Raw genomic sequence first — 21699 nt, forward strand, 5'->3', positions numbered from 1 at the left:
GTGTAATGAGAATTATTCTAAGTAATCAGACTACCCCTGCTCAATATATGAATCTATACAATTGCCAATGCTGGAAACATACAAATTTAAACATACTAGATATTTAATTTCAATTTGTATATCCTTTGTACAGAAAGCAAATGCAATAGATAAACTGTGCATTAAAACCTACCTTTCCACCGAGTTGTCCAAATCTTGCCATCTGAATCAAATAATTTTCAACAGCTTTGGCTTTCTCTGGTTTCACAAGAGCCAAGTTACTCACTATTAAGAAAAGGTAATATAACATAAAAATGATCCAAATTCAAAATGTATGAAGTTGTCTTAAGGAGTAGTGTATAAATGCACTGCATCATAACCAATTGTTTTTTTTTTGCAGAGTTTTATATAGCGCGAACTTGACCCGAATCGGGTATCAGAGTGCTTTACATAGCACCAGTTACGTTACATGAGGACACACATTCATTTTTGTTAGGCACAGGGAGATTAAGTGATTTGCCCAGAATCACAGGATGTTCAGCGTCATTGCCGAGACTCGAACCCAGTTCCCCAGAATCGAGGTCGAGCACCCTAGCCATTAGGCCAACTTACTAATACTAATTCCAACTAAGTGAAAAGCTTTAAACGTAACTTGAAGATTTAATGGCTACCTTTTGTTTATATTAAGCATGCTAAATCAAATAGATCTCTAGCAGGACCATTTACTGTTGAGGCTGCAAATTTATGAATTAAGACCTAATTTCACAGACATACGTAAATGAATCCTAACATGGTAGAACATTTCTCTCAGTAGTAAAGCTTGAACGTATTTAAGCGATAGACAAATCTATTAAGCATGTTGATAAAAACCTGGACAATACACAAACATAAGTTGTATCCTGTAACACACAAACCTATTACTTTTACTAATTCTGCATTTTTCGACGGCTTCAGTCATCACAAGTTTTAACACCCCAAAGAGCCTAGAAATTAGCATAACTTGGCCAACATATTTCTTTGTTGGAGTAGCAAGGTGACAACCTTTTTTTGTGACATGGCTTTTTTTATTGGGCACATTATATAAACAGATCATGGGCCATATGTATCAAGCCTTTTTCCCCATTTGCAAGCTGGCAGATTCTCAGAATCTGCCCGTTTGCGAATGGGAAAAAGCCTTTTGGGATGTATCATCCCAAAAGGCCATCGCAAAATCTGCGATTCTCTATTTTGCGAATACAATCAATTGCAAATTGCGATTCCTTAAATGCAATTCTGGAAGCACCAAAGATTTGCTATTTGGCCTTTTTGCAAATTACCACCAACTTCAAGTAGGTGGTAATTTGCGATTTTCTTTAAAAAAGCACTTTCCTGACTTTTTTAAAGTGCCATATGTAGCACATACATGCCCTTGGGGCATGTATGTGTGCAAAATGTGCACACATGCATATTACAGTGGTGCAACAGGGTGTCCTTTTGGCACCCTTGCAACCATGAAATTGCATTCTCAATTTGCGATTCTCTATTTGGTAATCGCAAATTGAGAATGTCTTCCCATTCTTTACTATGGGCCTCCTAGCCCATAGGAATGAATGGGAAGGTATTCCTTATTTGCTAATCTCAATTTGCGATTCGCAAATAAGGAATATGTAGGATTCACAACATTTTTAGCAAATCCTACATACATTGCATACTGCGATTCTCTAATTGCAATTCGCTAAAAAACACAATTTGAGAATCGCAAAACTCTTTTTTGATACATATGGCCCCAGGTGTTTTAATACTGCGAAATCCCAATAGATTTATTTTGTACTCACTTAAGCAGTGAAGCACCAAACCGAATTAAAGATCATCAATCGATTCACTATAGCTCTAACGTTTCAAAGAGATTTTGCCCACTTTGATGTCATTTTTTAGGTAACTCTTTTGTAGGAACTTAGATGATGGGAAAAGTTTGCATCCTGCAAGCCAACTGTCAGTTTGCCTCTGAGGCATTATTTTCAGTCATCTTCATGTCGCTCATCCTCGTTCCCCACCCCTGGATCTAGCCTCATATTCTTTTAAGAGGCTGTGTGTAGAGAAAAATAAACAGTTCTCACCCCTTGGTAGGTACTCTGGTTGGTAGTCATGTTTAAGTCCATCTCCTCCAACCTCATATGCGTTTTGAACTTGTATTCTTTAGTTCTCATTTATATTTGTAACCGGTAAAGGAATTAATTATAAGCAGTTTTGCCCTTCCTATACACTGACATTTTCAATTTCACTCTCTGCACTTTGGCCTCCATTCTGCTCCTGAGCCACCTTCCTGCAGGGGCCGATGGGAAGTAGTTTCTCCCACCGACTATAGCCTCAAACAATACATCAAGCAATAAAAACACTTTTACTGTTAAGCTTCCTGGCATTCAAATATTTTTTTCATGCATGTCAAGTTCCAAAGTGCATTAATCCAAGGAATTGAATAGGTCAGCATCTTAAGACAACAATTCAAACAGTGAAGTTACCCGTAGCGCCACCCCTTTATAAGCAACATAAATCTTGAGAAACATAAGTTTCTTAGGACGTCATATCCCCAATCTGCAGCACAACCCTTTCTTCCAAACTACCACCCAACTGCTGTTGCTTCCTCTCACATTTCAATTCACTACATTCCTGATCAGTACATGAAACTGAACATTATTTTTAGAAGGTGTACATTACGGACATTCCCTTCCCATACACCAGAAGACCACAAAAACCACAAACTGGGCAACATGTAACAATTGCAGAATGCATTAACAGGGAAACAAAGAAAACAATATGTAGCTGTGTACAAAGAGACAAAGATACTACGGTAACTGATGCCATGCCCAGCCCTCTCATTGCGTAACAGTGATAGGAGCCTCTTTTCTTGCAAGATCTTCATTCCAGAACAATACCATTTCAATACACAGTTTAGATTCTCTTAATAGCCCTATATGTTTCCATTTGACCTTCATGACTTAATAACGGGATTGTTTTCTTCTTATCCCAGCAGGTGGGTTGATTTTACTGCCTCTTGTAAGAAAATCAGTATCTACAGGGAGTTTGTGGCATATTTCCATAATTTCTTCAAATCCTTCCTAATGGCTTTTTTGTCTGCCCATCTTTTCATGATATCTCTAGCCATCATCAACCCCTCATCATTTTCATCAGCAATTTCCCCATCAACCTATTTCATGGGAATCGGCATCCTACTCAGAAAATCTGTCACATTGTTTGCTCCTGGTACGTGTTTCACCTCATAAATGGAATCTTATAAGCGCAATGATAAACAAGCTATTCTAACAGAAGTGCTCTAGTTCAGCCAACCCCACTTCCAAAAGATTCTGGTCCCATCTACCCTGCATTGCACAGGGGCTTCGATATTTGGCAAAGGCTACCTCTTACAAAAAGGTCCACTCAGGTTCCCTGTTTCAGCAACTTTTTGTGCCCTCTCCTCGTGCAAAAGTATAGGATCGATTTGAAATCCCTATGACTTGCTGGCTCAGGACACTGAGGGGTGAAACGGTTATGAACCCACCAAAAGAAAATGTATCCTAAGCAAATTAAGTCAATGAAACTGGTCTCAGGCAAGCATCTTCCCATATTTTGAAAGTATGAACAAAAAAAAAGTAGGTGCGTCCTGGATGGGGCATGGACTGCAAACCGAAGTCCATGCCCAAGGAAGGAGTCGGCAATCAAAATATTGCTGGCGGCCATTATGAAAGAAAAAAAGTTCATCAAAAAGCAATGGATTCAGTAAAATTAGCACAAGCAGCTGTTTGGGTAGCTTGATTATCAGAGACTCATAAAAAGGCAACAAGCTAGGAAAAAAATAGGCTGTGCTAAACAGGGCAGATGACAAATGATTTGCAGGATCAAAATGTTATAAAAGCCCTTACCCATTCCCTCTAACAGAACAGAATGTATACACAAGAAAATACTATAAGGGTAAAAAATAAATCAGGATTTTGAACATGGCAGAAAAAAATAATGCTGGGATGCAGTTACGAAAAGGACTCCAAAATGCCCTGGTCTTACAAGAGGATACCCAATATGTCACAGTCAAGGCCCCTTAAGCCCTAGAGCCACCTACAAGGTAAAATCGCTGGAACTCTCCATATCTCCCCGGAAGTCATTGTAGCCCATGATTTCAACACAAAAAAAGTCTTGATTTATACATAGAATACAGGTGTCGGACTACAATTTAAAGGCTAACCAACCCATGTACCCAACTACTGTGCCTTAACAACTCAAAGGGGGCATACCCACTTTAAAGAAACAAGACAAAAACAGAAATAGTCCAATGTAATTGCCACCTCTTTCCCAATGAGATGAATGCTATGGATAAACGAAGGAAAGCAACATTACACTGTAATCTATTCCCACATTCAAGAAACTAGACTTTGAAATTCAGAAAGAAAAGCTGAATCGTATTCAGTGCAATTTTGGCCACAATAAATGGACCAGGCTGGAAAGCTGGAGAGCATCAGCTCTGTTTTTTTTTTTTAAAACAAAGTGATTGGGCCAAGGGGAAATCATGGAGGGAAGGGAGGACAAGGGACTGGATGGGACAAAGAAGACAACAAATACGAAATATCAAAAAATAACAAATGGGAAGAGTACCAAAAATAAGCCACAGAGTAGGTGGCAAGGATTAATACAGTTCCTGAATTCCACAGAGTGAGCAAAGTTAGCCTGAATTTTTTCTAGGATGATTAGGGAGCAAAATGGACTCAAATAGTGCAGTTTAAAGTACAATTTCACATAACTTTGCTCAAATGCCAAACGCTCAAAGAACTCACTAAATATTCCAGTGCTTTCATGGAGTGCCAAGCCAATGAAGCCCGACACTCCCCAAGGGTTGACCGTATTTTTGTCAAACTGTGCAGTGGGTGCTCCTATGAGTAAATAATCACCTCCATGTGCCAGGGCTAGCTTTGGCGATGGTGCCCCCTTATAGTTTAGATGCCCGCTTATGCCAAGAATTACATAGAATACACCGGTGCCAGATTTTTGCCATTGGCTACATCCATACACCAAGGGTGACCTATTGTTAAAATTAACATTGGTATGTCAGGGACAGCATTTTGTGAACAGTGCTTCCTTAAGCAAACAATTACACGCAACATGCCAGTGTCATAATTTTGGCATGGATTCAATCCCATATAACATGCATGACACAAGTGCCAAAATCTCCATCTAGCTTGTCAGGGCCAGCATTTTGCCTTCTGACATGCCATTGTAGTCATCTGCAATGCCAAGAATTACCTCAAGTAAGCCAGTGCCAGTATTTTTCCTGGGGTGTCCCATATGCCAAGGGTTCCCTCTAGTGTGGCAGTATTTTGATATGGGAGTCCTTTATAGATGAACAAATACATTGAGTTTGTTAGTATATTGCCATGAATTCCTCTTAAAAAGGGTCACTGAAATTATGTGGCAATGAAGAGGCAAATTAGGCAGCAGAGCTGCAGAAATATGTGGCAAGAAAAGGCAAATTATGCAGCATAATTTGTCACAGTATCATTTCATTATTTTCTCATTTTAATACCTATGAATACGGTCTGGGCAAAGCTACATCTCCTTAGTAACACCTTAATAAAACAAACAGCAACTGATAGGTCATCAGTAAACTGAAGTTCACCTTGGTGACAATTTTTTTGGGGGTTAAATCTGCAAATTATGCAGGAGATTGTGGATTAGGAGTCAATTGTGACAAATCAATAATGATGCCAAAATTGCAATGGCTGCAGAATCCCATAATTCCAGGGACCCTGTCCTTATCCCATGAATTACATCCAATATACCATCCTTTTCTAGGAGTGCCTCTCTAACTCAACAATGACCTCCAGTATGCTAGGCCCAGAAGCAGATTTTCACCATTACCACCCACACGCTCACACTCACTTATGCTCACTTACCTTAACTCACTTATTCTCACTCGTATTCATTCACCCTCACTCAGTCACTTTCGCTCACATGCTCACTCCTAATGAGTCTCACTCATTACGTTCACACTCCCCGTCAACTCACACAATGCTCACAGGTAGTGGCACACTCTCACTCAAATATTATCACTTGCATTCACACACTAATTCACATCATTGTCACTCTCAGGCACTTGCACTACCAGTCTCTCTCATTCTGCCTCAAATAGTTTTCATCGAGTTACACTCACGGTATCTCACTTCCAATTATTTGCACTTACTCCCCATTAGCGACTCACACACATTCAAACAACTTCAGAGACACACATGCTCATTCGCAGACTCAACTGCACACTCAAATTTGTGAGATTCTTTTTGTTTGTTTTTTAAACGTACTTTCCACTGCCTTTGCAGGTCTGCTTCAGCTCTGTGTGCTACATTGATCCTCCTAGCAGGAATACAGCTCCCTCTTGCCTCTGCTATTAAAGCAGAAAACTGAAAGCTGGAACCTGTGCACAGGCTCTGGGTTTCAGTGTCTTGTTTTTTTACTTCACCTTTTCCTAACTCGTCATAGGATAGAGTGAGGTCAGAAGCCTCTTCACAGGATGGGGTGGGGGTAGAAAGATTCTGACTCCACTATGTGATGTGTGGGCGAGATGACAACTTGATTCCAGTGTAATGCCTGGCACTTGTGGGTTGTAGCCTAATGCAATTGTTGCTACTTTCAAAGGTATTGCCGCAGGGTGTCACAACTTGGGAGGAACATGGGCATGCATGTCAGACCCCTGATGTCAAGCTTGGACTTCACCAGACCTGGAAATCTGTTTGATTGCTGGTGTAGGCAACGCTATGAGTCTGCGCCAGCCATCAGACAGATGCACAGCCTCAAAGGACCTGCTTTTTTGTGTTTTTTTTAAATATCATTAATGAATAATAGGTTATAATTCACGGATACTATAATAAAAATTGGTCAGAAAACAAGGACGGTGGGGCGCCAATACTTATAGAAGTGAACTTACAACAGTTTTATATCTACGGATAAAAAACAAGTTACGATACCCCTTATTTCTCATCTTTATGTCAACAGCGAATTCGTTCACACTGCTCAGGTAAATGACACCTCCTGATACCATCTTAAAATCCTAATTTAACTATAAATAATCTTATTTGTATGTGCCAGTAGGCACTCTGCCATATTATTCCCAACCTTTGACATATCTAAATCCATTATCCTGCTTTGAAAATCAAGGCTACCTGAGGGATACCCAGGTTAGGGCAAATCAGATAGCCCATCTCAAGTGGTAGATATTAAAGAAACAATTTTCAGATAATTTTATTTACAAACTGAGCACTCTGGTTACATGAGTTTCACAGTCATATTTGATAGGGAGCAAATCATAACTTGTGCTACACACAGCTAAAACAGGGGTTATTCTAAAAGGTTACTTTCAAGCGGCTTAATTATAAGGAACCATCTCAAAGATGGGTGACATACATCACACTAACAAATGTGGATGCTCCAATAACACAGTGACGAGAAAATGGTCTCTAGAGGGCCTGGAAAAATAAATTAATAGCACCTGCCATTTCTTCAAGCAACATAGCTCAATCAGAAAGGGGCTGTGTACAGAAGTTATATGCAGTGGAGTACTGAAATCCAAGAAAGGTGGAGACACTGTGCCAGAGAAGCTTAGAACTTCAGAATAGAAGGTTATGGGAGGCCAGAACTGCCAGTAAGTGATTTCAATAGCACTGTTTAATGGGAAGGGTGTTGGGCCAAAAACTAAATATGCTAAAGGTCTACACTGTTAGGGGTGTTTAAGTAGATCAGGTCGATAAACTTGTTTGAGAGGGATCTTATATGAGTCACCTAAATTAAAATTGAGCATCTCTAAAATATACATGCAGTCAAAAGGACTGCTCATTTCACTGTGAGATGGGTGTAGTAAATGTGCAACGTCTTGTGAACACAAAAACCTTAACAAAAAAAACCCTATCTTTTGCAATGGGGGTGGAAGGTTGCCACTTGCACTACTGAGAACAAGCTTACTGTGCCATTCTCATAGGCGTACAAGCTAGAGGTGAAATATTAAGAGATACCCAAATATACGCACAACCAAAGGATTTGTCCTGTAAAATTTAAGAAATCGATTTCTTCTATGTTCAGTATTAGCCACATTCTTTGAATCTTTAGTGTTACCTCTATTGAATCGAATGAAGCAAACAGCTCCTGCCGCTTTGTGGCAGGATATATTCCTCTCAATTGTTGTACTGCAGCAGAGAGTAACAGATTTACAACCGCCTCCTTCCTGGGCATCATTTGTGGGCAGTGATGCACAAACTAACTTTTTTAGCGGAAGTATGTTCTTAATGTTATGGTGATACAGTTTAGTCTCGGTTTACGAGCCATAGTACTTACATCTTGCACGAGCAGACTGTTCCAAAACTTGCGCTAAGATACTGTTTCTCGCCTCTGTTTCCCTGAAATAGACAACAAAAAGTAAGAAGCACTGAATTTTCATGGAACCAACAAGACACAATGCAGGTGTAGCAAACGTCTGTGCTCTAGAACATTTGATGTAGCCCAAAGTTCAAAAAGGTGTATTCTCCATCTTGTCTGTGAAGATAAATCTAGTAGAATATGGTTTCAGTAAGTTTCTATATACTCAAAGATTTGCCTAGGAGGCTGATTATTTCTAAAAGAGACTTCGAAACAATTATTTTAGAAGGAGAACCTATCCTACTACATCTGCCCCTTTGCCAACTTCTAACATCGCAACCTCAAACTCTGTAAAGTAACAATGTAATGGAGGCCGACTGTGCTCTTTGCACCAGACCTCAGAACAACAAACATTTGCAATGCAATCGGTCTTGCCTTTGGGACCTTATATGTTTTTTAGCGAGGCAGCACATTAGCCTGGGTGCTGAAACATCTGTTCTTTTACACGCATGCCCTAGCACACACAAAACAATCATCATTTACTATATTAAGACAAGTACATTGCAAGTCGAAAAAAGATTGTGTTTTAATGTTCATTCTTCGGTTGATCCGGCCAACACCTGTTTTGTCGTCCGGGAATATGATGAAACACGCAATGGCCATACAGGGAGCCGGTGGACGCTAAGAAACGTCTGCGCACGAAAGTGCCATAAAGATATAATACTGGATGCTCGCAAATTCTTTTACTGACACGACGCCATTCAACGTGGATGTCAGATCCCATTGAGGACTAGTAACTTGGAGCATCTTTACCTTTCCCTGCCTCCCATGGCCAGAATGGAATAACTGGCAAAACCGGAAGTCAGGCGCCCTTACCCCGGATGTGCTCTGGCAGGAAGAGAAACCGGCGTGCCGTGCTAACGCGGGGCTCCCATGCTGAAGGGAGAGCCCCGCGGTGGCGGCCGGAGTGGAAAAAAGCCCCGGGTCCCAGGAGGGGGCACGGGTGAAGAGTGCTGGGGCGGCCAAGGCTGCCCACGGCAGCGCAGGGCTCCCAGGAGTGCAGGGAAGCCCCGCAAGAAAAGTGCTGCCGCCTCGAGGAGGAGCCTCCGCCAGAAGAGAGCAGCCCGGTGAGTGAAGTAGGGCTGGAGGGCTCCGTGTGGACTATTGTTGGTGCCTGATCTGAGCGGCCCCGTCTTGCAGCGAAACGGACCGCCGTTTTGAAAATAGGGATTTGAGGAGAAGGGCATTACTTGACGATGCATTTTATATTCCACGTGGTATTTACCCACTCGCTTCCAGATGGTTCTAACTTTAGCGACAGTCCCTCCGCGCGCTTTAAGGCAAAGTGCAAATGCACTTTTTTAAATTACGTTTATAAGCAGGTTTACTCTTTGAAGGCTATGGATGGGTTTTTGCAGGCGCGTGAATAGGAAGGAAAAGAGTGGCAAGCTAAATGCGGGCGATTAACGTAGTACGCATGAGCTACTGTTCATAAAGGCCCCTACAAACAACAGTGCTTCTTTGGGCCGCTCCAACGGGAATGGCATGTGATCGGAAGGGGGGGGGGGGGGGGGGGCAGGAGATGTGTGCATCGCATGTGTGGACGTGCGTGTTCACGTGCGCGTACACAAATTCTGCCAATGCCCTGCGCGTGCCCATCTCCTGTCCCACTTCCGAGGCAAGTCAGCAACAATAGATCTCGCAGGCGACAGCGCTTTCGCGCTGTGTTCGCCAGGTGAGACCTAAAAAGCAGAAGTAAACAAGCAACAATTCCAGCCACTCTTTTGGACCCCAGTGTCTACCCGGATTTCCACAGTAATGTTCATTTAAATATCTGTGTTTTGTTGGTTTCCACTGCATCTGCTGTGATGCAGTATTCGTTACCCTTTCTGTGTACAAATATTTTCAGCTATTGATCCAGCATCATACAGGAAAACTCTTCTGCAGAAAAAAGTACATATTCTGTGCTTATTACCTTTAATAATTTCTATTTGGCTATCAAGGACTCCAACATTTTCTGCCCAAACTTTCCTCCAAAGTATATACATAGCCATCTTTGAAATGTCCCCAATCCTTTTTCATCGAGAAGTACCCTTCAATGGTGGTATAATGTTAATCTCCATCTGTGTGTGGAGGCATCACGTATCATGTTATCCTTCAGGTTAAATCTCTCCATTTAACTCCATTGGCCCTTTTGCTCTTCCTCAGGCTGTTCCCAACTGTTCACCCGCAAAGACATCTGCAAGCAGAGATTACGCAAGGATATTTCCATTGGGCTACATTACGCATCAGTTGAAATATCCCAACCAGTCATAATTCTCATTTTAAATTGTCATCATGTTTGCCAATACCTGGTACCAGTCATATGACACGTGTCGTATGACATGTCGTATGCAAATTTGGTACCGGACTGTCAGTCTCATATACAATGTAATTTATGACCGAATTGAAGAACTGAGGCCAAGGTCTTATCCCTGTGGCATGTCTACTGTCACATTCTCTGGATTTCCTCAAGTTAACCCATTCCTTCTCTTAGCCAGTTTTTAATCCAGCAGCTCCTCTTTCCCATCACTATAGGTTAATCTTTGTTTTAGTCTTCCTTTCTGTGTGAAAAAATGTACAATTTTATACTACTGAGAAAGCAGATAGCACCCATTAGTCTGTCTTTATGTATTTTCCTGAAAATACATTCAAAGATCACAATCATATGTGTCTGATATGCCAATCATGCTCATGAAACTACCATATAACACCATTTATGTCCAAGAAGTGGACTAGTCTTTAACAAGCATTTTTCCTTAAATGCCCCACGTCAGTCTGAAGCTATTCTAATCACATCTGGCTGGCTTGTAGTGGTCAGTCTACTCCACATTAAGAACGGACTTGGCAGGACATTTATTTTCGATGAAGCTTAAAGAGCAAGATCTTCGGGACAGAATTTGTCTACACACTACCTCTCAATTGCAGTAGTGGTCAAAATGTAATAAGTTCCAAATGTAAAGCTTAATTTCTAAAAAGCAGTTGCACTTCTGTTCCATCTACACAGAATATCGGAATGATAAACATCGTTGCACACATTTTTGGACTACAATCATGGAGAATTTCGATATGTTAAAGGAAAAATACTATTTGTGAATTGTATTCATGTGAACTTTAAATTTGAAATCTCAGGGACAGTCAATGATCAATTGTAGTGGTTCCGTTTTATAATTTTCTCCTGGATCTCAGACCTTTTTCTGAGACAAATATTTCTAGTGGCTGTAAGGGGTATCATAATGTGCAATGTTGATAAGAGCAATGCTCTCCATGACTTGATAATGGAAAGACCTGTTAACGGAGATCCAGATTATGATTGATGCATCCAAGTGGTCATTCAAGCTACCCCATTTCTTAAGTCACTGCACTGGTTTCTTGCACGAGATTGCAATTACTCTGCGGTCTGGGTATTGTGCACATTCCCAAAGTCTTTTCACTGCAGTATCCTAGGGATAACTGAAGCACTGGGTGACCTTCCACAGAAGAACATCCACAAATGGACAACTAGGCTGAATTTTCCATTAGAGGTCCTAGAGGGAATTCAAAGATTTTTGAATAGCCGCCTCACTCACTGAATAGTGGCATGCTTCATAATCGGCACCTATCCACACCCTGGTAGGGTGGTACCACCAGGGCAGAATAAACAAAACTTGTGAGTTCTTACACAAATCATGACTGGATTTTTAGCAGAGATCCAGAAAGGAAATGGTAAAAATGTCTTAGGGTATACCGGAGGAGATTTCCTTTATTAGTTGGGTACCCCAGAAATGAACAAAAACATATTGTGGGGTCTATTCAAGTATCAAAGTCTCAATTACCCCTTAAGAAGCAAACATGTTTAGGCCCACATTTAAAGCTCATATGGGTCTATGCCTTTGCTAGGGCAGTTAGTGTCCCTGGGCAAGTCTAATCGTTCATACAATGCGTAGAATGAGGCCTATGGCTCTCACCATGAAAAGGGATTCTTATCTGAGAAAACCCTAAAAATGGATGGTTCAGGAATCATGCGCATCTAGCAGGAGGCATCCTCCTGTATAGTCAAACAGCTCCAGCGGTGGTCTCAGCGGGAGCTGCAGGTTTCAAAAGCAGGCACTTTACCTAGACGAATGTTTAACTACAAGAGGAGACAATAGATAATTGACACTCGTACTCTAATAGACCCCACAATCAGTTTTTAGTCATGTCTGGGGTACCCACCTAATAAAGGAAATCTCCTCTGGTATACTCCAAGACATTTTTACCATTTCTCTTCTGGATTCCTTCTTAAAATCCAGTCGAGATTTATATAGGAACTCTCGAGTTTGGTTGAGTCCGCACTGGTGGTACCATCCTACCAAAGTGTGGATAGGCACCGATGTTGAAGCATGTCACTATTTAGTGGGTGAGGCATCTATTCCAAAATCTTTGGATTCCCTCGAGGACCTGTGTTGGAAAATTTGGTCTAGTTGCCCATTTGTGGATGTGATTGTGTAAGGGAGAACGCAACTAGGTCTCCCATCTCGCTCTCTCTTTGTGAAAGAAACTTCCACAGAAGAAAGCAATCACTGCGTAGCTTGACTGCTTCTATAGGGAAATTACCAGTTTCAATTTTTCGCTTGCATCTTTAAACAGAATGCATGAATGGGAGAGGGCTCTTTATAGATTATGCTCATTCCAAAATTTAGCAAAATATGGCCGATATTGAATCAAAAGGTGGTCAAGGATTGTGCCTAATAACTACACACCTATCCTGGTAAAAATTTTAAAAATAAAAAGTATATATTCACTATTCTAAACTCCACCTTGCAATGCACGGGTTAGTTGATGTAGTGTATGGAATGGGTTTGCCAAGTGAAATTAGTGTCTGTATATCATGAGGTAAGGGTATAAGTACTCGTGGGTATAGAGGTGTTAGGGAATAGTAAAGTGTAAAGGTTCTGGGGCAGAGGTATTCAGGGATACAGATATTTGGGCATGTTACAAATACACGCAACAGGATATAGAAAATGCAGAGGTTCTGGACTACAAGTAGGAGTATAGGTACTTTGGTATAAGCAGTGGGTAATGGCCTTAGCGCACAGGCAGATGTAGCTGTACCAGGGTTAAGGCCAGAGTTGAGGTATGAGGGTATAGTTAGGAATAAATATATCAGTGTGTGGGCATGGGTAGGGGTTCTAGAGTATAGCAGTACTCAAGCACATTAAGGGTAGAGTTGCTAGCATTTAGGCAAGGTTTGAGGTAGTGTGATAAAGGCACAGGTCGAAATACTACAGTATAAGTAAGAATAGTTATTGAAGGATAATATAGAAGGATAGATGAAGAAGGGTGTAAAGAGGAAGAGAGAAAAGGAAAGGCTGTGGGGTTCCTGCTCTCCAACAAACAAAACAAAGAAACAGTACAAGAGAGGACGAAGAACAAGGATAAGGTGGCAGACAAAAAGGAAACAAGGGATCTAAGGGATTCCATGAAAGAATACAGTATTCAGAGAATATTTCTGCTAGTCACTTGGATGGATTGGATATCATGGGAGTGCCATTCATTTGGAAAAATGTGAGGGAACGGGTTCACATAGACCTTTTCTGTGAAACAGGTTTCTCTAACCAACTTTCCCCCCCAGAATTACATTCAAATGCAACACATTCATGGGCCTCAGATTCCACCCAGGAGCAACGCAACCCATCGGTGGGCAACATTAAGGAATGTATCTGAATACATAATACAGGGGTAGTAGGGGTATGGTTGAAGGAAGGATATGTGTTGGGGGGTGATGACTTCTATTCCAAGGTACTACCTAGCCCACACAGGTAGGATGACACAGCAAGACAGCTTTAACCTCTATGGATGCTCTGCTCTTGGGGGGGGGGGGGGGGGGGTGACCTATATGGTCGAGTAGGAAAAAGAAAGGATATAGACCACAGGTTTATATCACCAGCCCTAGGACAAATGGGCTGGCACAGAGCAGAGGGGCCTACGGCAGTGCTTAATTAATGAAATAAGTTACAAGTTCTTAGTCAGTAGGCAATTATAGCTTGAACTACCCATTGCCCCTGTTTGTGCTCCCAATGACAGTACCAAACCAACTAATCACCATCACACTCACACAAGTGTGACAATACAGACTATTCCAGGGCCCCAGAGATAAGAATATCTGATGGCGGAAGCTATTAATAATTTTTAATCGATGATGAATTAATAAACACATTTTATTGTGATTGTTTCTAAATTAGACAAACAGCACCACCATGTGGCAGCCTATAAGTGTTGGTGCCGAACACCGCAAACCACACGCTTAAATTAAGCACTGGCCAGCGGCTGCGTGGGGAAAGGAAATATATATATATATATATATACACACAATAACAATATTAAATACCACAAAGTTGCCCTGGGAAGAGCACCACCATAGTAGAAGTTGTTACTTGTAAACAGCAAGGATCGTCTGCAGTGAAAATTTAAATCAACCCAATCTCTCATAGCTGTATAGAAAATTGGCCTACTTTACAAAATGAATATTTACATTTAAAAACTACACCTGTAATAACCACACTGCTGTACATCAATGATTCTCTGCAGCTTATCACTTGCTGGTTCATCAACATGTAGCTAACCAAAACATGACAAACATATAGAAAGACACTCAAAACTAGTTCTCTTTTTAAGTCACATTTAAGCACTTAAAAGCTTTCAAACTCTGCATATACATTTATAACCCGATTCTCAAAAGCAGGAACACCGTACTTCCTACACGCAGACTTCTCTATTATGAGAGGAGTATTTCTGCAAAGTACACAGATGATTTTACTATCTTGAAACCCTATGGTCCCATAGGGGAAATATCGAACACAAAAAGAGAAAAGGAATGTTGAACGATTATAACTATATCATATATTTGCTATGACTTTTCCACATAGAATCTGCATTTCTAAACATAAAAATAAATTGACCAAATGCTAGTGGTTCAGAATGTGTGCAACTGTACGTAGAACATCTTATTTCTTTCAAAGTGGCTGAGGGAAAGGAAGCCTCCAAGTGCAAATAGACCTGCGTGGAAGACAGAGAAAACAAGCATCTGCAATTAATAGGTCTTGACTTTGGGAACTTATAAGGTTTTAGTAATACTGCATATTGTGTGAACCCAGAGTTTTTTGGGTGCAGAGTCGCTGATGAGCAAGCGGTGTCCTCTGATTTAGGGCAAATCACTTAAAATACAAGCAGCGATCTCGGAGGGGTGGTGGGGGAGGGGTAGGGAGAGACAGCACCGGGAAAGAAGGCTGCCACAAGCAGGAAACAAGAATCAATGGTGAAAATGAAAGCGGTGAGGCGGTGGAGAGAGAAAGCATGCGATACGACTTTAACAACTTTTGAGCTTATAAATGACTCCATCTTGCAACATTTAAAAAACAGCAACAAAACGGCATCAAACATGCTGTGAAGGGCGTGCGATCAGAGCTGGTGACTCAAGAGTTTGAGTCTTGGCTCTACATCCTGTAATTTTGAGCAAATAACCTAAAATACAAGCAGAGATCTCGGATAGGTGGTGGGAGCGGGATGAAGATAGAGGGACAGCACAGGGCAAGCAGGCTGCCACGAGCAGGAAACAAGACGCAATGGTGAAAATGAAGGCGGGCACGTCGTTAAGACGCACCAACTTCAAAGTAAAACAATAATTAAACCAATGAAGCAAATGCCAACCAAAACATGAAGCAGAACGTCCATGAAACGGGCACTGTGCTGACGCATTAAGCTAAGAAAAACAAAATACTGCATCTGTGAAGCGCGCGCTGTGCTGACACACAAGCCGAGGCAAACAAGAAAAGAAATAGTGCACACAACGGAACCTATATTAAAAAAAGCATAAGACCACGTGTAACAGGGGCAGCCTCCTGGGAGGGTTTGAAACACAAAAAGGTAGGACTAATTAAGCATGCTGACCAACTAAAAGCATGCCATTTAGGAAGGGCAAGAACATGAAAGATTGGAAAAGATGGGAGGTGCTTCAAGCCACAGTCTAGATTACAGCATGCGCTGCCCTGGCTTCACCTAAAAATTGATAAATGTTAACAGCAATCCTAAACTTATGCATGCGAATTCCGAACAAGTAGGATTAGGGCACACTGAGGTACGAAATAGCGGTTACATAGGATTTACTTTTCTCTGGTGTACAGCTAAAGGTCTTGTGAATCAGCTAGGTAGTCTAAATCTTTGCAAGGTGTTAATGTTTGCATCCTTTCATTCAATAATGTAGGTCCAAAGTATTTTACCCCCCCAATTGCTAGATAAGATGTCGATCCCATTGGTGTTTGAGTAGCACAAAAAGAAGAAGTAGGTACAAAAAGAAGGTGAAACAAGCATGGGCAATGTCAATAGGTTTAGCTTTAAAGAAATGTTGTATTGTAATGTGAAGCCTTGCAAGTATTTAGCATGGGATTGGATATGTATTTGTGTAGAAGCAGAATACTGTAATATAATATTGGCACAAGTTAAACCGTAAAGTGACAGTTGCACTGTCAAACCAGACCCAAACAGCCATATAGGTTAATGATTGCCCTCTCCCACCTGTGCAGCTAGTTATCAAAGACACTTGAATAGCATTACAATGTCATATGTGTACCACTCAAATTTCAAATTCAAGCAGCTGTAAAAATAAACAAAATTATCACAGCTGTGCGGAGGACAAGAACTTTTATGTGGAAGCACACAACTTCTGCCCAAACAAAATATGTACTCCTGGTTCCCAACATGTGGGTGAAGCCACAGCCCCTCTCCTGGTGATACTCACATAATTGTCTGGCGACAGCTGCGCTGTCAAGCCACATCATAAAAATGATGACAGTGTGCTTCTTCTGATCCCATAGGCGCTCCAATGCCTGCATACAGTAGTAGCATAGGAAGAAGCTCAACTGAAACTGGTACTGGGCAAGGATCGTCCAAGATGTTTTAAGTTATCTCTCAATGGCATGTTACAGAGAACTCTCCTTAGGCAATCACATTCACTTTTGCAAGGTAAGAACTGGGGTATTCTGTGGTTTTACCTGATAAACACATTTGATATTTCAAGATAAAATTAGATTTCAGCACTTGACGTACAAACATGCAAAAAAATGTAAAACCGCAACTAAGGTTTACTTTACATCAATTAATAACGCCTCTCCTAAGGTCATACCTTTGTTTGTTCTCTTGTTGCTGTGCCTGATCTCCAGAATTGTCCTACAAAAGAAGAAATGAGCCCTTATTTCTACAGTTAAGAAGCAAGTGCTGATTTTAGAGGTCATGACAAAAGTATGCATGCTGAAGTAGTTTGTATTAGTCTATAATGTACTTGGCTTTCACATTACCATATGAAGTAGCTAGACCAGTAACACAGACCATGTTAACCGGTTTCAACAAGATCATGAAAGCATAAAAATAAGCAAACATTTGGCAGGGCTAATAGGTCTCACATTAGTGGTCAGCATTTTGGTTTTGTCAAAGCGTGTCTTGTTTTGATTTGTTTTTGTAAAACTTTATTGTTGTGGGACCTGCTGGCCCAGACCACTATAAAAAAACATTGGCAAAATGCATAAATATTTTTTTTATCTCAAAAATCACACATTACCACTTTAGTCCTTGGACTGAACAAAACTACTTTGTCTGCCATACAACTTAAAAAGTCAGAAACAAAACAAGGAATCAAACATTCAACTGTCTGGTCACCTCTTTGAAAATCAGGGTTTGGAGCGTCTGCGCATATACAGATCAAGAAAAGGGGACTTCTGAACCATGTAAGAAAAGTGATCAACATATTATTAAAACTGGTCTGTGGCAAAGAGTGCACAGTCAGTTAAGCACATGCATGTTAATGTTTCCAACTAAACCGCTCTGTCTTCTCAGGTCGATCAGTTATGTGTTAATATACTGTGCAAAAGTAAAGACTGACGGTTAAAGCACTATTCAGTTGCAGGATTGTGATAACGAGTGCTACATAATAATTTCAGTTTTTGTATTGCACTTTATATTCAGACCTTGCAGATAGGCATTATCAAAATGTAATATTTGGAAGAGGCACAGACCATGTTTTGTATCCAATACGAGTGGCTGTTACGATCACTTTTAAAATGTAATTTTACAGATATGTAGAATGATATCTTTACACTGCTACATCAATACACGTGTTTCCACTACTTCAATTACTAGAGATTAAGTACCAATTGATAATGTTTCTCTAAACTGTAAATAGACTATAGTCTATTATTATTCAATTGTATTATTGGGCCCCAATATGTTTTCGTGCACTTTGCATTGTTTGAGAATCTGTCCCATGTGGATCAGGCCGTTGACCTTTGGTGGAAAGGAATTCAGTTTAGCTTATCGACCTGGTAGTCTCTTTTGGACGATGCAGGTTGTGATGAATCCGATGTGACCTTGGAGTGCCCAAGTCTATTCTTTATGGGTACAGGGTGTGAAAACATCAGGTGATATCTCCTTCATTGGCTGGGTCATCAAAGCTGTCTTGAAGGATTTGGGGCTGCAGGTCAAGGGCATTCTAGAGTTGTAAGCGGAGTACTTTGATGATTTTCCCTATGCTTTTATGGTTGCAACTGGATTGAATATGAGGTTTAAAATCATTCATTTTACAATGTAGCTAGGGGTTTATGGAAGAATATTGTTGTTAAGAGGTTACCTCTTGGACTCCTTAAATATAATTCTTTGATCCAGTAAAGGCCAGTGTAGATCTTTTACAACCAGCCTTATGTGATTGATTTTGATTTCAGGCATTTTCTGTTCATCCCCAGCTTGCTGACTTTAGAATATGTTTCCCCAGTAACCCTCATAGACCATGTTGCAATAGTCCTATTGAGACTGTAGCAGAGCAATGCAAATTCGAGTCAATATTTCGCATAACGGAACAGGAAAACCCTTTTTAGCATCATGAGCTCTTAGATACTGCTGCAATCTTTGAGAGGAAGGCCAAAAACACCAATGCTCATTTTGCTTGCTGTAGTGGTGCTTAATCCCTGCAGCCATGTGAATAGGAGCTGGATTCAAGAAGGTTGATGGTAACTGTAATGTCTGTGTCATTTGTAAATATGTGTAGACCCTTTAAAAATGGCTGATATACATACACACACACACAAGTTGTGTAACTGCTATGCTGCACTGGGAACGCGGAACAACAAAAAAGATTTCCACCCCAGGGTGGGCTCTACAGACCCTACACTGCCAGGAGAAACCAAGGCCCCAATTTCCACCCAAAAGAAAGTGCAAATTTACATATGGAGATGCTCTTCCTATACCCCGAAATGAGTATTCTGAAGCTCAGACACACCGTGAAAATACCCAGGTGTATACCAGGATATCTGTCACTGAAATTGGTTCTGGCATGCTTCTCAACTGAAGTGGCCAGGAGCATTACAATGTATTCTCTTGGCACTGAGCACACGCATAACGGCCTCAAGGAATTTGATGACCTGCTATCAAAGGCTCATCCCAGTTTGGTATTCCCTCAGAGAACCTTTGAAGAGCTACCTGGAGAAATCCAGGGGGCTCAGAGGGCAACACATAGTGGTGGAGCTGCGCGGGGGAGAGCAGTCACACTGACCAGGTCAGTGGTCTAGCCACAAATAAGGGATAATTGACAGTCTTTAAGTTCCAGCTGCCATATGAACATTTTTTGCAACTTTCGGGCACATATAGCTCTCCTGCATCCAGTTAAAGACACAGGCTATGGGCAGACTGATTTTCTTTACATAGTACTGGAGCATTCCCAAGTTCCATTTTGCGCTTTACAGGATGTAACATCAATTGATAGGGTATCTCCTATTCGAAGCGAAAATCTAATGTAGGCAACATTTTTTTTAATTTTACAATTTTTAGTCCAACAAGATGTGCTTCCCGATGTCGGTACCTTGAAGTTAAAAAAAAAAAAAGAGGTTTACAAAAAGAAAATACTATTTTTTCCACAAAAAAAAACTGGTGCAATGAACGGGAACTACTGTGCACTTTCACTACTGGCAAGGATGTGGGTGAAAAATTCAATTACCAAGTGAGCTACCCAGTCTGCTACCTTATTTGGAAACTCCTAAGCGTCATAGCAAAATGCAGGCATACCAGCTTGCAATACAACCATGAATTTGTGGTTATTATTCCAGACTGTGCTAGATGACGTACAAATGGGGGTCCTTGTTGTAGAAATTAACTGGAGAACTCATCCCAAAATTAGGTTCGGCACGCATGCCGTCTCTCATCTACAAAAGAGTTAACCCCTCCCACACAATCCCTGCTCGGCTGCTCCTTACCCCGTGCTTGGCCTGCAGCTCAGACATCCGCTGCTTCCTGATGGCCTCCAGCTCCTCGTCCTCCATTCTCGCTAACGAAAGGAGGCTGTTTGTAATTGTGCAGCACTACTACCCTAACAACGCTACAAAAGCCGTAGCGCAGAGTCGCGCACGCCTAAACACCTAAAGAGGGACTGCTATAGCGGAGACACTCACATGCCGGAAGTGGGGCGACAGCCATTCAAAATTGGGAGGAAACAAACGTCCACGATAATATAACGCGACGGCTGAGAAACTGACACTGGCCTTGGAAACCCTGTGGAAGAGAGAGAAAAGGGACTAACAGAAAGCAAACTTTAAGTCCATCACAGAGTCTGTTTTTGCTGCGCGTGAACTTAACCGCTCCTCTGTAATGGTGAGATAAATGAAGGAAATGCTTACACATAAATGTTTTTCGTAACCTTTAAATGAAACAAAATCTAACGTATTACTGATAAAAATAATTGCTACATTTGTCCGGTAACATTTGGCTCATAAATATTAGAAATTAAATGACCTGTTTTATAGACTATCTGAATATGTGTAGATTCCGGAGACTCTTGCTTTGTTACGCTTTCAAATATGGTGCATAGCTTGGAAAAGCACAGCTAATGGGCACTGCTAGAACGAGAATGGTCTGTAATGTGTCCTCCATCTTGTAGTATAGTTCCACAGTAAGTGTAATTACATTTATATAGCGTTTACTACCCCTAACTTGAAGCCAGCGAGTCCACAATAAGAATTATAGGAAAAGCGCTCCAAAAATTGTAACTGTGCCTCAGCACTAATTTATCCTGCTTGTCACAAAAGTCCCGTGACTCCATGTCACGGGGATACATCTTTACCATTAGTGAACTTTGTTTTTACATATCATTGTTATCAGGTGTGTTGGTTCAATTAAAATAAACGAACTACAATTCCCGGAATGCATTGGCATGTTAAATCATAACCCAGAACTGTAAACTAGTGTTCCTATTCATGCGTGACATTAGATTCAGCATTCCTGGCATTTTGGCCAACACCACTTTGCATGTTGTATTGTAATTTAATT

At 41.0% G+C, this 21699-nt stretch overlaps 1 protein-coding gene across 1 annotated transcript in view; it reads right to left on the bottom strand.

The window, feature by feature from the left end:
* Positions 1-20913, bottom strand: part of PDCD5 (programmed cell death 5) — a 55624-nt gene extending 34711 nt beyond the window's left edge. The window contains exons 1-4 of the mRNA XM_085639685.1: positions 20631-20913; positions 17519-17562; positions 8320-8381; positions 173-264 (exon numbers count right to left, since the gene is read on the bottom strand). Of these exons, the coding sequence (XP_085495811.1) occupies positions 173-264; positions 8320-8381; positions 17519-17562; positions 20631-20696 (264 nt within the window). The 5' untranslated portion in view covers positions 20697-20913. The remainder of the gene's footprint in view (positions 1-172; positions 265-8319; positions 8382-17518; positions 17563-20630) is intronic.
* Positions 20914-21699: the final 786 nt, after the last annotated feature.

Source organism: Triturus cristatus, chromosome 12, assembly GCF_964204655.1.
Source record: "Triturus cristatus chromosome 12, aTriCri1.1, whole genome shotgun sequence".
NCBI classification, from domain to species: Eukaryota; Metazoa; Chordata; class Amphibia; order Caudata; family Salamandridae; genus Triturus; species Triturus cristatus.